The following is a 14322-nucleotide window of genomic DNA, read 5'->3' on the forward strand; positions in this document are numbered from 1 at the left end:
TATCCAAGAACTACACCCACAAAGGGACTTAGACACCTAACTGCCACGTTAGGTCCCTCACACCGTCATTTAGGTGCCACTGAGATCTTCAAAACCCTGATCAACTGCCACCTAAACCTGGAGGTGCCTAAATTTCTGGCAGTGGGCATGAACAAAGCTGCCCAAGTCCTGATGGTGCTGTTCATCTCAGCGCCTAAAGCTCCAGCAGGATTCTCAAACTGGGGTTCCCTCACTTGTGGGGGCCTGATCCAGTAGGCATCCTCAGAATATATACCTAATGTGCATAAAAGGTTGTTCTCACTGTAACCAATATCCCAGTGGTTAGTGTGCTCAGCTGGGATGTAGGAGACCTAGGTTTAAATCTCTGTTCTGCCTGATTTGGAGCAGGGACCAGAACCTCGGTCTAAACACTAGACTATGGAGTAATTCTCACTCTGGTCCAATACATATTTTAGAGACTCACCCCAAAATATCCAACAGTTTGCTGAGTAGAGCATTCACATGGGAGACCTATATTCAAGTCAGGCAGAATATGGATCCAAACCTAGGTCTCCACCACCAACTGTAAACACATAAAGCCAGGCTCAACACTTAGGATCCCAAGCAGAGAGAAGTACCTCCAACATGCCTGTGTTAGGTGCTTAGTTCCCTTTGGGGGCAGGACTTAGGTCTACCTCTCGCCTTCAGCATTTCCTACTAGCTAGCCTAGGCAGTTCCCTGCTCAGTTTCCTGGCTTCTGTGAATCCCATTCTTAGACACTTAATGCTCCCCATGATTGTACTGGGAGCCTAGGCTCTAAACTCAGGGTTGTGGATTCCACGAGATGGGAGGGTGCCTAAAAGTTAGGTATTGCAATGCCTTAATTCTTTTTGTGGATCTAGCCCCAAGTCTCTTCAAGGAATGTATTACACAATGTGTCTAACATCTGTACACATGGTTTGTTCTCTCTCTCATCCTCTCCCCTATGGGGAGAATTGCATGTGCAGTGTTTTATTTACTAGGGTTTTGGTTTGGGGTTTCTAAAGGTACACCCTGCTAGTTGTTTATGTTAGAGAAGGCAGGTCAAAGATATGCACCTTGCACTTGGAGCAGTAGGTGGTGAGGTTTGTGAGGGTCATTAATTTGCAGGGGGAGTTTGTTCCACAATCTTGGACCACCTCCTCAGAAAGCTCTGCCTCCTGCACAGACTAGCTTTACGCTAATGGTAGAATGTTCCATTGTGCTAAGGTGATTAGCCCAAATGTGTTAGTTGTATCCCCTTCAAATATTAATCAGAACCGCTCTGTGCTCAGTCACAAATAATGAATTAAATACCATACAAGCCAAATATAATAGAAGATGTGGACGTTTATCACAGGCTAAAAATTGCAAGAGGCCCTAACTTAGTATGACTTCCAAGCCAAATCCTCTTGAGTGGGTCATTTCAAACTTAGCTGCCTAGGGAATTCTTCCTTTGAAAAACGTAAGCACCGAATGAGTTTAGGTGCCTAGAGGGTTTGGCAGGAGTTTTGTGGATCACAATAGGGAATTAGGTGTTTAAATCTGGGTTTAGTCTCCTAAGTAGCTTTGTGGATTCCACCCTTAGTCTCTCTGGGTACGTTTACACTACAATGAAACACCCGTGGCTGGCCTATGCTGGCTGACTCAGGCTCATAGGACTCAGGCTAAGGGACTGTTTAATTGTGGTATAAACGTTTGGGCTCAGCTGGAGCCCTGGTTCTGGTACGCGGTGGGGGGGGAGAGTGAAATTTCGAAATACCTTCCTCTTAAACTCAGGGTAAAGCCAAATAGCCAGAATGAATGTCTTTCTCCAGCTTGATCTTTGAGCCAAGTAAGAACCTATTCTCAGATATAATTTAGCCATTGTTTTGGGGAATACCCATTCCCCTTAGTGTCATTATCAGCTGCCCAGTTACCATATATGGTAGTTGAATGAGCAGAGCTGAAGGCTATTCTGGAGAAGAAGGCAGCACCAAATTCCATATCTTGTGTCCCAGAGCCTCTGAGGAGAAGGGATTTCCCCCAAAGAGTTGTGATTAGCATCTGCAGCTGCAGAGGGCAGGAATCTATGAAGTTTTGTAGGCCAGGGAGCCACTAAGGCTATTTGCAGCTAAAGCAAACCCTTAAGTATGTCTGAACTATTTCTGACCTCTGTTAGATAGCATATCATACGCTATGACTTGGTTTCTCCATTACTGATCTTACATAGTTATTATTTTGACTTCAACATTTTGGAGCAAATAGGAATTTTAAGCACATTAGTATTTCAGGCTGGTGAAAAAAAGCAGTTTTGTAACTATATTAATCATTTTAGGTATTTCCTATAATCTTTGAATTATACATTCAAGCCACCTAGTACATTTTGAAAAGGGCATACGTCATAATATAATATTTTGGCACTCCACTATAAAGTATAAATCTAAGATACTATATACATATGCACAGAGAAACCCCCCAGAACATGGTATATGAAGTTAACAAACAGCAATCTAGAGATTCCCTTGATAGTGTTTGCATTTACTTAGCTTCATCAGCTAGTGAATAGCACTGCACTGCAACTGAGCAAATCATCCATAAAGTACATAAATAATTAGGGTTTGTTTGTAGTCATAAAATATTGAGACTCCCAATTTATTACTATATTTTAAATTTATCTCCATTGTACTGCAATGAGCTAACAGTTTAAACAAATTGGACTTATGGTATTGGTATCAAGAGCTCAATTATATTGATTACATTGGTAAATTCTCTTAAAATGGGTTAAGTGGTGCATCGGCCTCATACTAGTTGTCTGCACAGAATGAATTTCACCATCTGGGGTGAGTTGGGTCACCCTATAACTGGACATAGTCCCCTGAGAATACAGATTATCTCTGCATGATTACTGTTGCCAATGTCTTAAAATGACTCCCAAAATCAAACTCCATACCTTGGTCATCCTTGTAATACCAAATAACACAACAATAGTCATAAAAAATGGCTAACATCGCTGAGCGGAAGTAAGTTTGCAATAGCAAATAACTTTACTATAATATGCTGTATATCAGAAAAGTATGTACCAGAGGCTTTGAATAAAAAGCAAATGTAGTCACAGGAAACCTGATAGGCTATCTGTGTATCATTTGGTATATGTACTTCCTTCCTAATAGTTCACTACTAGGCTGCAAAAGCCCTGTCAAAATGTGCTTATACATACAGACATTATCACTTTAGAGGACGGCACTTTTATTATCAGGTTATTTTCCAGTACATTTGGCACAGTTAAGGTAAGCATATTAACTTTATTTCCGAATAAAGAAAACAAAGTTGTACTGAATGCCTCAGCCATTGTCAGTGAGTTAAGAACTGACAGGAGGTCTAAGTAATCAACCCTGACTGGTGCACAGTTTTCCCCTGGGACATCTGTTCGGATCCTACAATGCGTCTCACTGGCATGGATGTAGAATTACTTTCAATAAAGATTTTATTTCAAGCTTGGATGATTTCTCCCCAAATATCTTGTCACTAAGGCAAAGTATATAATGCAATACCTGTTGTTGTGTGTGTGTGTGTGTGTGTGTTTTTAACTTCTGCAAGTCAGCTTTTGCAGCAGGGAAGGAAAGTGTAAAATACTCAGCTAGGATCATTGCATCATAAAAATCAAAATTTAATATGTCAACACTGATTAAAAGAAATGCAATATGAACAATCAGGAAACTACTGTGTAAAGCCAACCCAAAAGCCTGCAACTGTAAAGCAAAGAGATCTGTTAACTAATGATATCCCTAATGCCAGTACACTCAGTATAGCAAGCAATTGAACCATTCCCATAACACAGGAGTGGGCAAACTCTTTGGCCCGAGGGCCGCATCTGGGAATAGAAATTGCGGGCCATGAATGCTCACAAAATTGGGGTTGGGGGTTTGGAAGGGGGTGAGGGCTCTGGTTGGGGGTGCAGGCTCTGGGGTGGAGCCAGAAATGAGGAGTTCAGCATGCAGGGAAGGGGAAGTAGGGTGTCGGGGGGGGGAGTGACGTTAGGGCTCTGGCTGGGGGTGCGAGCTCTGGGGTGGGGCTGAGGATGAAGGGTTTGGGGTGCAGGAGGGTGCTCTGGGCTGGGATCAAGAGGTTCAGAGGGTGGGAGGGGGATCAGGGCTGGGGCAGGGGGTTGGGGCACGTGGGGAGGCTCAGGGGTGCAGGTTCCAGGTGGCGCTTACCTCAAATGGCTCCCAGAAGCAGTGGCATGGCCCTTCTCTGGCTCCTATACAGAGGCGCAGCCAGGCAGCTCTGCGTGCTGTCCTGTCCACAGGCGCTGCCCCTGGAGCTCTCATTGGCCATGGTTCCCATTGGGGAGGGAGCAGCATGCAGAGGAGAGACCCCTGGCTGCCCCTATACGTAAGCGCCGGAAGGGGCCATGCTGCTGCTTCCGGGAGCTGCATGGAGCGGACCCCGACCCTACTCCCGGCTGGAGCTCCAGAGCGGGGCAAGCCCCAGATCACACTCCCCAGCAGGAGCTCAAGGACCAGATTAAAATGGCTGGTGGGCCGGATGCGGCCCACGGGCCATAGTTTGCCCACTACTGCCATAACAGTTTACTTCTGAAGTTAAGACGCTCCATTTCCATGTGCCTGACTACGTATAGGAAACAGATATTAGCTAATTTTGGGATATTTACTGGTAAAGTGAATCAATGGAATATGCAGATTTTTACCCACTAAATGAGGTTATAGGAATTTACATATTGGCTCAGACCAATAGTCCATTTAGTCCAGTGACCTGTATTTGACAGTAGCCAGTACCAGACTTCAGAAAAGATGCAAGCCACTTCAATGGACAAGCAAAGAATAATGTATCCATAGAGGAAGTTTCTTTCTAAGTGCAGGGTTTTAATGGCTGTCCCCAGAAGAATAAGGAAGTGTAATCATGTATACATTTTTATTCCATCTCATGTAACAACAGAGTTTTCATTATCCATATACATCTCTAATCTTTTCGTGAATCCTGCCAAAGTCTTGGTCTCAATATCTTGTGTCAGCAAGTTCCATAGGTTAATTATGCATGTGCATAATGCTGTAAATGAGCTATACTCTGCCTAGTTGCGAGATTATTTTTCTCCTTGTTTACTTTTGATTACTCCTTGATTACTTTTCTCCATGCTTCGGAAGAAGCTGTGATGCTCTTTACAACAACCCCCCCGAGAGTAACACTCTGTACTGGTGTAAATTGGTGTAGCTCCATTGCCTTCAGGGAATAAAGCAGGCATTCTACCAGCTGAGGATTTATGTTTCAAAAGCTGAGCCATTTGTTTGTTCTAACTATTCTGATTGGTTTTGTTAATGTTCCCTCATGTTGCTCTTTAGTCATATTATATTTTGCCCAGACGCTGCAAGAGTGGCAGAATCAGACTCTTAAAATTAACTTTTTAATCTAATTTAAAATAAATAGTAAATAACATTGCCAAAATCAGTTTCTCCAAAAGCAGAGACACCCTCCTCCCCCAACATTTGAGTCAAGGTAGAAGTTTCAGTAGCCATATAGGGCCGATGACACAAAGTTGAACAGTTCTGATTCCATCTAATACACATGAGCCAGCTCACTACAATATATAGTGAATTACCAATACTAAATAATTTCCTTTGGGAAAATTTAAACTGATTTACCTTTATAGATTTTGGTGTATGTTTCAGTAAGAACACTTTTCCATTTTAAAGTGCTAAAGGAATCAGTGTCACCAGGGGGAAGGATTTACCTCTTTCTTAGTCACTCACACAAAGTACCCGTCTTTACAGATGGTTTGTTTGAAGGGGTTGTCACACTCACCATGACTCCCAAACTTCAAAATCAATAATGATTTTACCATTAGTGTCTGAAAACTGTAAGTTTACATAGAACTGGAGAGCCATTTTCACTATAAGGTAATGACCTTAACTGTATAGTTGTCCTACAGTCAATTACATCGCTTCCAGCTTCCAGTTACCATGGTAACAGCCAAAGCACAAATTTTAAAAAGTATTTTTGCTTATATAGCTGTCCTTGATATTAGAGTTTTCCAATCAGATACTTTACTGTTTTAATACATGACTAATTCTTTTCATTATTAATAACGAGATCTGTATTTTCAATATGAGTTTCTTTTGGCTTGTGATCTTAAAGCATATAAAACATTCTTTGAATTAGCAATTCAACTGACTTTTTGGAGGGAAAAAAAAAACCTAGCACAGCATAAGGCTCAACAATTTTTTTGACGAGGTTCCAACATCTGTAGCACTGGATTATAGATTGTTTCTAAAATAATCTTAAATGGATGGATCATTGCTCCTTCCATTTGGGCTTGACAAAAAGTAGCTCTGGCATTTCCTTTCCCTTTTTATGTTGTCGGCTGTATATCATGTTTTCTGCTCTTGCCAAAAATGAATTCTTGCCCATTTTAACCTTTTTTTTTTAATAAACTGAATTTCACTTCACAACTACAGGAGTAATGGATATAATACAGCAACCATAATTTCATTGATAAATAATTTCTTTTTTGAAAGAAAAAGGTATAAAACCACAAAGTCATAATTATTTTCCTCAAATTGTACTGGATTAAATAGCATTTAAAATTGCCTTTCAAATAAGAGTTACTTTTTTCTCTAGGTCTAATTTATATCAGACTCAGACCAGGTTGATAAGTAGTTCATATTTTTGAAGATGATAATCACAAGTCAGCAATACAGCCACTATTATACAAAAAAAGTTTTTACTTCAGCTTTTATTCATCATTAATGTTACATTAGTGCGGAGAGGTCCATCTAAAATGAGTGCTGCCCATGCCATGTTCTGTACACAAACATAGTGAGAGACAGTCACTGTCCCAAAGCACATAAGAACAGCAATACTGGATCAGACCAATGGGCCTGCTAGTCCAGTATCCTGTCTTCTGACAGTTGCCAGTGCCAGATGCTTCAGTGGGAATGAACGGAACAGGACAATTATCCAGTGATCCATCCCCTGTCATCCAGTCCAGCTTCTGGAAGTCAGAGGTTTAGGGACACACAGATCATGGGGTTGTGTCCCTAGCCATCTTAGGTCATAGCTATTGATGGTCCTATCCTCCATGAACTTAATTAATTCTTTTTGAACCCATTAATATTTTTGGCCTTCACAACATCCCCTGGCAATAAGTTCCACAAGTTGACTGTGTGTTGCATGAAGCAGGACTTCTTTATGTTTGTTGTAAACTTGCTATCCCGGTTCTTGTGTTATGAGAAGGGGTAAATAACACTTCTCCATTCACTTTTTCCACACCATTCATGATTTTATAGACTTCTATCATATCCCTCTTCTTTGTCTCTTTTCTAAGATGAACAGACCCAGTCTTTTTAATCTCTCCTCAGATGGACGATGTTCCATACCCCTAGTCATTTTTGTTGCCCTTTTCTGTACCTTTTCCAATTCTAATATAACTTTTATGAATTGGGGTGACCAGAACTGTACACAGTATTCCAGGTGTGGGCATACTATGGCTTTATAAAGTGGCATTATAACATTTTCTCTCTTATTATCTAGCCCTTTCCTAATGGTTCCCAACATTCTGTTAGATTTCTTTTATTGACACTGCACACTGGGTGGATATTCTCAGAGAACTATCCACAATGACTGAACTTAGAATCTACAGAGGCAAGACAGACAAACTGTGGGCAGGGAAAGAGCAATTCAGAGAGGTAAAGTGACTTGCCCAAGGTCACACAGCAGGTCTGTGAGAGAGTTTGAAATAAAACTCAAGTCTCCTGACGTGGTCCACTGCCCCTGTCCACTGGACCATAACATTATGACACCACTAGTTATTTATGTAGGGCTCAAATGGATCTTTGTGTTCAGGGGATGTGGCCCAGGAAGAGCACAGGGAGTCATTCTGCCTTAGAGAGACAGTATTCCTTCCTGGGTATTTGGAGGCAACACTTCTGCTACTACACACCTTAAGAGGTTGCAACATGCTATCCCTTAAGTAATGGCCTGCAACTGCAGGCTGATGCCATGTGAGGACTGAGCCAGGGAGGGAGCGGTATTTAAATATTTAGGACTAGATTGACAAAAGGGACTGAGGCTCAGCATGGCAAGGCCTAATGTTTAGGCATCCTACCACCAAGTGGAATCCACAATCCCAAGTTAGGACCCAGGCACCTATCCAATTCATGGGGAGAGTTAAGTGGCTAAGAATGGTATTCACAAAAGCTAGCACCCTGAGCAGGAAACCATCTAAGGTAGCCAAAAGCAAATGCCGAGGAGAGGGGTGTGACCTAAGCCTCGCCTGTCAAAGAGATTTAGGCACCTAAGTCCAGGTCAGAGAGAGATGCCTGTCACCACACAGGACTCACAGCTATGAACTCTCTCCTGAAGTCAGATGCCCAAGCTCTTTTTCACAAAAAATGGGGGATGGGATGTTTTTCCCTTTATATCCTTTAGCCCAGTGGTTAGAGCACTCACTGAGAATGTGGGAGACCTGGGATCAGATTTCCCCCACCTCCCCTGTCTGTGTTGAACATAGGTCTTACACATTACAGGTGAGTGTCCTAGCCTCTGGGTTATAGGTACCTTAGGGTAGGGCACTTTTGAAGCTGTTCCACTTTGTATGACTAATTAAATATTCATTGGGCCAGAGAAAAAGTAAGAATGACTCTATAACCCAGTGGTTAGGACACTGCTCTGGGCTGTGAAAGACCCAAGTTCATCTCTATGTCCAGTGAATTGTTAAGTATTTTATATCATACAGAACAGCTTCAATAGGAGAGGTTCAGAGAGCCCTTCCTATTGTATCATATAGCCCAGTGGTTAGGATACTCGTTTCCCCTGAAAGAGACCTATCTTCAAGTTGCTGCTCCACATTGGTCAGAGGCTGGGATTTTCTGGGTGAGCGGTCTAGCCACTGGATGAAAGGTTATAAGGGGAGCTCCAGCTCCTTCTCCATTACAACTTGTTGGTGCAAGGCCCAATCTGGTAGGTGGCCTCTGAGCACACCTACCGGATTGGGCCCATAGGGAAGAAGTCAGGGCAATGCCTAGTTTAAGGATCTCACTAGGGCTTAGATGTGAGCTAGGCACCCAGCCATCAGAATTTAGCTCGAAGCACACATGCTCAGTAGGCACCCGGGGGACTATATTAACAAAAATTTAAGCACCAAGGGAATTCAGGTGCTTACAGGAATACCATGGGTTTTGAAGATTTGGGCACTAAGTAGCGGTTAGGTGCCCAAATCCCTTTTGTGGATCTAGCCCTGAGTTACCTCTCCCAACAACTTACATGTCTGATTTAAAGCCCATTGCAAATCAGTGAAAGTCTTTCCAGTGGCTACTCTGGGCTTTGGATTAGGCCATAAAGCCCAGGTCCTCAAAAGTATTCTATATCAATTGGAGTTAGGTGCTTAAATAACTTTGAGTGGCTGGGCTTGTGGTCTTCTTCTTCTTCTCTCTTCATGACTTTGTCTTCTCCCTACCGTTCTCATTCCTCCCAGCCAACTAGATATTTTCTTCAACCCCATTCCTACCTCAGCCCAACTCTCGCTCTCTTCAAATAACTGCTCAGTTTCCTCTCTACTTCAAACTTTTTCTCTCCAAACACCATTGGTGATAGTCACATCAAGTGGTGATGCCTCATCACTTACCCCCCTCACCCTGAAACTCATCCTCCCATTCATCCACCCCAGCTCCTTGGCCCGCCTACCACATTCAGCCTCTGTCATTCTACACAACTCACACACTTCAGTCACCTCAGCACCACTGTTGACTCACACTCCACTTATTTGCTGTCACTCCCTGACCCCCCTCCCCCACCTCATTTATCCTCTCATTCACTCCCTCTTTACTGCTCCACTTCCTATCTCACTGCCTCCCCGTCCAGCCAAAATCATCTTCCTTGCCCATGACTTGGAATGTGTTACTCGCTGCTCAAATCTCTACCCTGGCTACCATTAACATGTCAAAGCACATGTAAAATTCTTGCCCGTGCTTTAGAGACGCGGCATGTCTCTATCCCAGCCTATAACTCTTTTCTTGATTCTTCTCAGATCCTACCTCACCCCTTTGCTCCCACAAGGATGGCAGCATGCCAGAATGGTGCAAAGTAGCCTCCTTGAGGCCAAGGAGCTGGCTCTGGATTTTCATGTCTTACAGCAACAAACACAACGTTGGCACTTAAGAAATAATAATTGGCTTAGAAATTTACAAGGTTAGAAGCCAGTATTGTAGCTTGTTCCTTCATGTGAACATTAGTGTTTAGCTTTGCATATTTGGAGGATGATTTCATATTTTAATAATAGGCATATCATCTCACTCGATAACCACGACAAGTGCTAGAGTGCTCACCCCTCAAAATACGCACAATGGACATATTGCACATGACTTTTCTCTGGGTGAAATGGACCCTCATAGCTTTGCCAATATAATGTTGTATACACTGATCTTGCAGAGATCATTTATGCATGTAATTTTTATCATATGAGCAGTCCAGATGAAGTCACCGGGACTATTCATGTGCTTAAAGTTAAGCACATGAACAAATAAATCTTTGTAGGATCAGGACCTTATTAATCACCTGACAACTGCTTGAGTGGTATTAGGAAAAAATGTTTGTAGCAATAAATAACTAGGATAAAATGTATGACAGTGATCAGATGCTCGCACTTACTCAATTGGCACCAAAGCTATTAACAAGTAGTTTTTCTTCCTGACTTCTGACATTCTGAACCCCTCCCTGAGAAGAACAATGCTATGTTAATATTGCAATAGTGGAAAATATACTGTATTCTTTTTCATTTATAATAAAGATGTTATATTTTAAGAAACTAATAAGATGTTCTGATTCGTACCATATGGAGAGTGCTTTGTGTAATGGACACCACAGCTACACATATGAGACAGAACTACAGTAATGCTTCCTATTTATACATGCAAAAAAACCTAAATGAGTGTTTGCGTTTAGGGAATGTGGTAAACTACAAGTTTGGCAGGGTTCCACTACAAGATAGTCTTCACTGCATGACCCACCCACTAACAGGAGAGAAATCTTTCTCTGAGGGATGGAATAGATGATGTCTCATGCAGCTTTTGCCACCATTAGTGTAGCTTACTGTAGCTTCTGCAAAAAGTATTTAGAAACAGAAGAATTTGTATTTTTTAATGTTTAAGATTTTTAAAAGATACGTCTGATGAAGAAGGAAAGAGAGTACTAGAAAGTACTTTCCCCCAAAACATTCACTCTGCTTCTTAAGCCACTTCTCATTTCGGAATGACAAAAAGTCTTAAAACTACTCTGTTGTAAAGTGTTCATAAATGAAAAGCAGATCAGTGCATAGTTAAGTTCTGAAAGTACCTTTAGTCTGCATTCATGGGTAGGGGCTGACTATAATTTATTCTATTAAAAATGCATATATTAGACTCTTTCCACTCTACTACATTTTACATATTTTTAAAGAAAACAGATTTCTATTCACTGGGGTTCTCCAGGAAAGTATATCAGACATGTTGGAGTTTTGCTTTCATAAGGACTGTTCCAAAGCCCACTGAAGTCAATTGGAGTCTTTCCATTAACCTCACTGGGCTTTGGGGCCGACCCCTAGTGTAAGTTACAGTTTTTAAGTAGTTCTTTAAAAGACTATTCCACTCTCTGACTAGACAGTATGTTTCAAGATTATAGGCCAAGTCCCCAAGTGGTGTAAATCCACTGAGTGATGTGGAACTATGCTAATTTGCATCATGTGAGGATCTGGCCCAGTGGGTCAAATTTTCAGAAATGGCGACCTATACTTTATCCACTAAATCTGTGTTGTTCTTAAATCAGACTTCTTGATCCTTAAGGTCTTATCTGTAAGAATGCATGATTGTCAACATTTAGTATTAATACTGTAGCCAACAGCTTTATAAATTATACGGAAAACCAATATGTCTAATGCTGTAATCCTGAGCATTATTTTCCAAAGCCTTTAATTAAGATGGAGGGTCTTATTTTCTTTTAGGAAGCCTTATGTCAGGATAGACATGTCACACATACTGTTATACATTTTACCCTTCTTCTCAAAGTATCTTTTCATTCCTGCACCCCTTAGGTAACTGGGCTGAGACTGGCAGAAGTGGCAAAGGTTCATGTGATCTTTCATTTAATTTGTCCATGCACACCAACACTGCACCAGTACAGGAACGTGTGCTAACAGAAGCGAGTAGGTTCCTTCCAGGAGCCCCCCAACAAATCTGACTGTCTCCCAACCCTCAGGGCCTGATATTCATTCCCTGTGTCTAAATCCAGCCATGAGTGAACACAAACAAAAAATAAAGGGACTACATAAACTAGTTGTGTTTGGGTCCTACCTGAGTACTGAAATTCAGGCCCTAGATCTCAACCCAATTAAGGTCTTGCTGTCTACATATACATTTGCTTTCATCATTTGTCATGCTGCCAGAAGTTATCGACTCCTGTTCCCTCCTCGCTTTTTTTTTTTTTTTGATAATTTAACCAAATAAACATTACTGATAGGAGAATCAATAAAATGCATTTCTCTGCTTCAAATGCAATAGCGCCTCCTTTGACATCCCTCATCTTTAACCAATTCTTTCCTTTTGTCAACAGGATAGCAGCCAAGGAATCCGTGAATCTTATGTCAACACAAAGCTTAGGAATTGTATTTGGACCAACACTCCTGAGACCTGAAAAGGAGTCAGGGAACATGGCAGTGCACATGCTGTACCAAAACCAGATAGTTGAACTTATGTTAAGTGAGTACAATAAGATCTTCAGCTCTGAGGAAGACTGACAGACAGGGCCTGTTATTGAAAATGTTCACATCTGTCTTGACGTCTAATATTTTTACATTTCTGTAAACATATTTCTGAAATATTTCTTTTTCTTTCAAGTGACAGATGCCTCATTTTGTGAAAACTTAATGATGATTTTGTGTTTAATTTTCAAACATTGGAATAAAAAATATTGTCAACATTTGCTATATGTATTCTACATTAACCCTTTGAGAGTTTCATTCTGCGAAAACTCCAGGACTCATTTTTCATCCCATTATTTTCAAGCTGGGTATATAGAATGTGGTCAAAAAACACAGGAAGTGCTGCTTACCAGCATATACAATGGCACAACAAGATAAACAGCAATGCAGATTAATGGTTTAAAAATATATTAAAAGCAATTAAATTAAAACAGACATGTTTCATCATTCATAACCGATTTTGGTGTAAATGTAACATACCTTTTCCCTTTGATGTATAGTGAGAGTTATGGAGACATGTTGAATGGTAATTTTTCCCCTAGCAAAAAGTGACAGTTCAAAACAGTTTCCAATGAATATGTTTAAAGAGAGAGAAAGAGAGCAAGCTGCACTTATTGCAGTATTATATCTGTCTGAAAAATTAGACACAAAATTAAAGCCTAGACATTTTGTCCTTAAATGCTGTACATGAAATTTAGAAATTGCATAACTGCTCATTTTTAATGTAACATCCATTTTGATTCTTCATCACATTGTACATCTTCCCTCTTTCCCTAGCTATGTCATGTTATGTAGAATTTTTATTATGCTCCTGAGGATGCTTTATTGGTGAACTACATTAAATTCATCTAGAAAGAACTTTAAAAAAAAGCCTTTTCATATGCCCTTAGGATTACTTGGCTAGACTTGAATCAATTTATGCATTTGATGGTTAGTTTCAGTTGTCATGGATAAACAAAAGGGTAACTGTCTCAAATATATCAAATATTGTTTTATTTTGAAATGTATGTTTCCAGCTATAAACATCTTCTACCCTGTTTTGTAAAAGTATTCTGCTGATAAAATGTACACTTATGTTTGACAGCTTTTTAATCAAGTTCAAAGAGAATAAATAAAACTAATCCAGTGTGGTAAAGAGTCTGTCTGGTTATCGATTTTTCATAAAATGAAAAATAAACCATGTAAATAAAATGTGTGAAACAAAGATCTAGAAGCAAATATTTAAAGCAATTAAAGACCCCAAAACACAGGATTAATGCATAGATCTGCTGTTCATGAGAGATATGTCTCAAGTATCACCCCTAACAGGTCATGAATTACAGTTGGCTTTGTTCAACAGCATCTTACAAAATACCAAGTTGTTAAGCAGAAGAGGTTGCTCCTTAGAGTGATCATCTATGAGAATAAATGTATAATGATGGTGCTGCATCATTAAATAAGCACAGCAACATACCAGGTACTGTTTATAGGACTGGAAGAATGATGGTCAGAAACTCAGTGTATTCCTTAATAAATACCATTCACATTACAGCTTGTTTAGCCTAACCAAAAGAAGGCTGAGGGGAGATATGATTGCTCTCTATAAATATATCAGAGGGAGA

General features: G+C 40.7%; 1 protein-coding gene across 2 annotated transcripts in view; it reads left to right on the top strand.

Annotated features, from left to right (window-relative positions):
* Positions 1 to 13856, top strand: part of ARHGAP15 (Rho GTPase activating protein 15) — a 448076-nt gene extending 434220 nt beyond the window's left edge. For both annotated transcript variants that reach the window (XM_077829446.1, XM_077829447.1), the window contains exon 14: positions 12574 to 13856. In XM_077829446.1, coding sequence (XP_077685572.1) covers positions 12574 to 12757 — 184 coding nt within the window. In that variant the 3' untranslated portion in view covers positions 12758 to 13856. The remainder of the gene's footprint in view (positions 1 to 12573) is intronic.
* Positions 13857 to 14322: the final 466 nt, after the last annotated feature.

The sequence above is a fragment of the Eretmochelys imbricata genome, chromosome 11, assembly GCF_965152235.1.
Source record: "Eretmochelys imbricata isolate rEreImb1 chromosome 11, rEreImb1.hap1, whole genome shotgun sequence".
NCBI lineage: Eukaryota > Metazoa > Chordata > Testudines > Cheloniidae > Eretmochelys > Eretmochelys imbricata.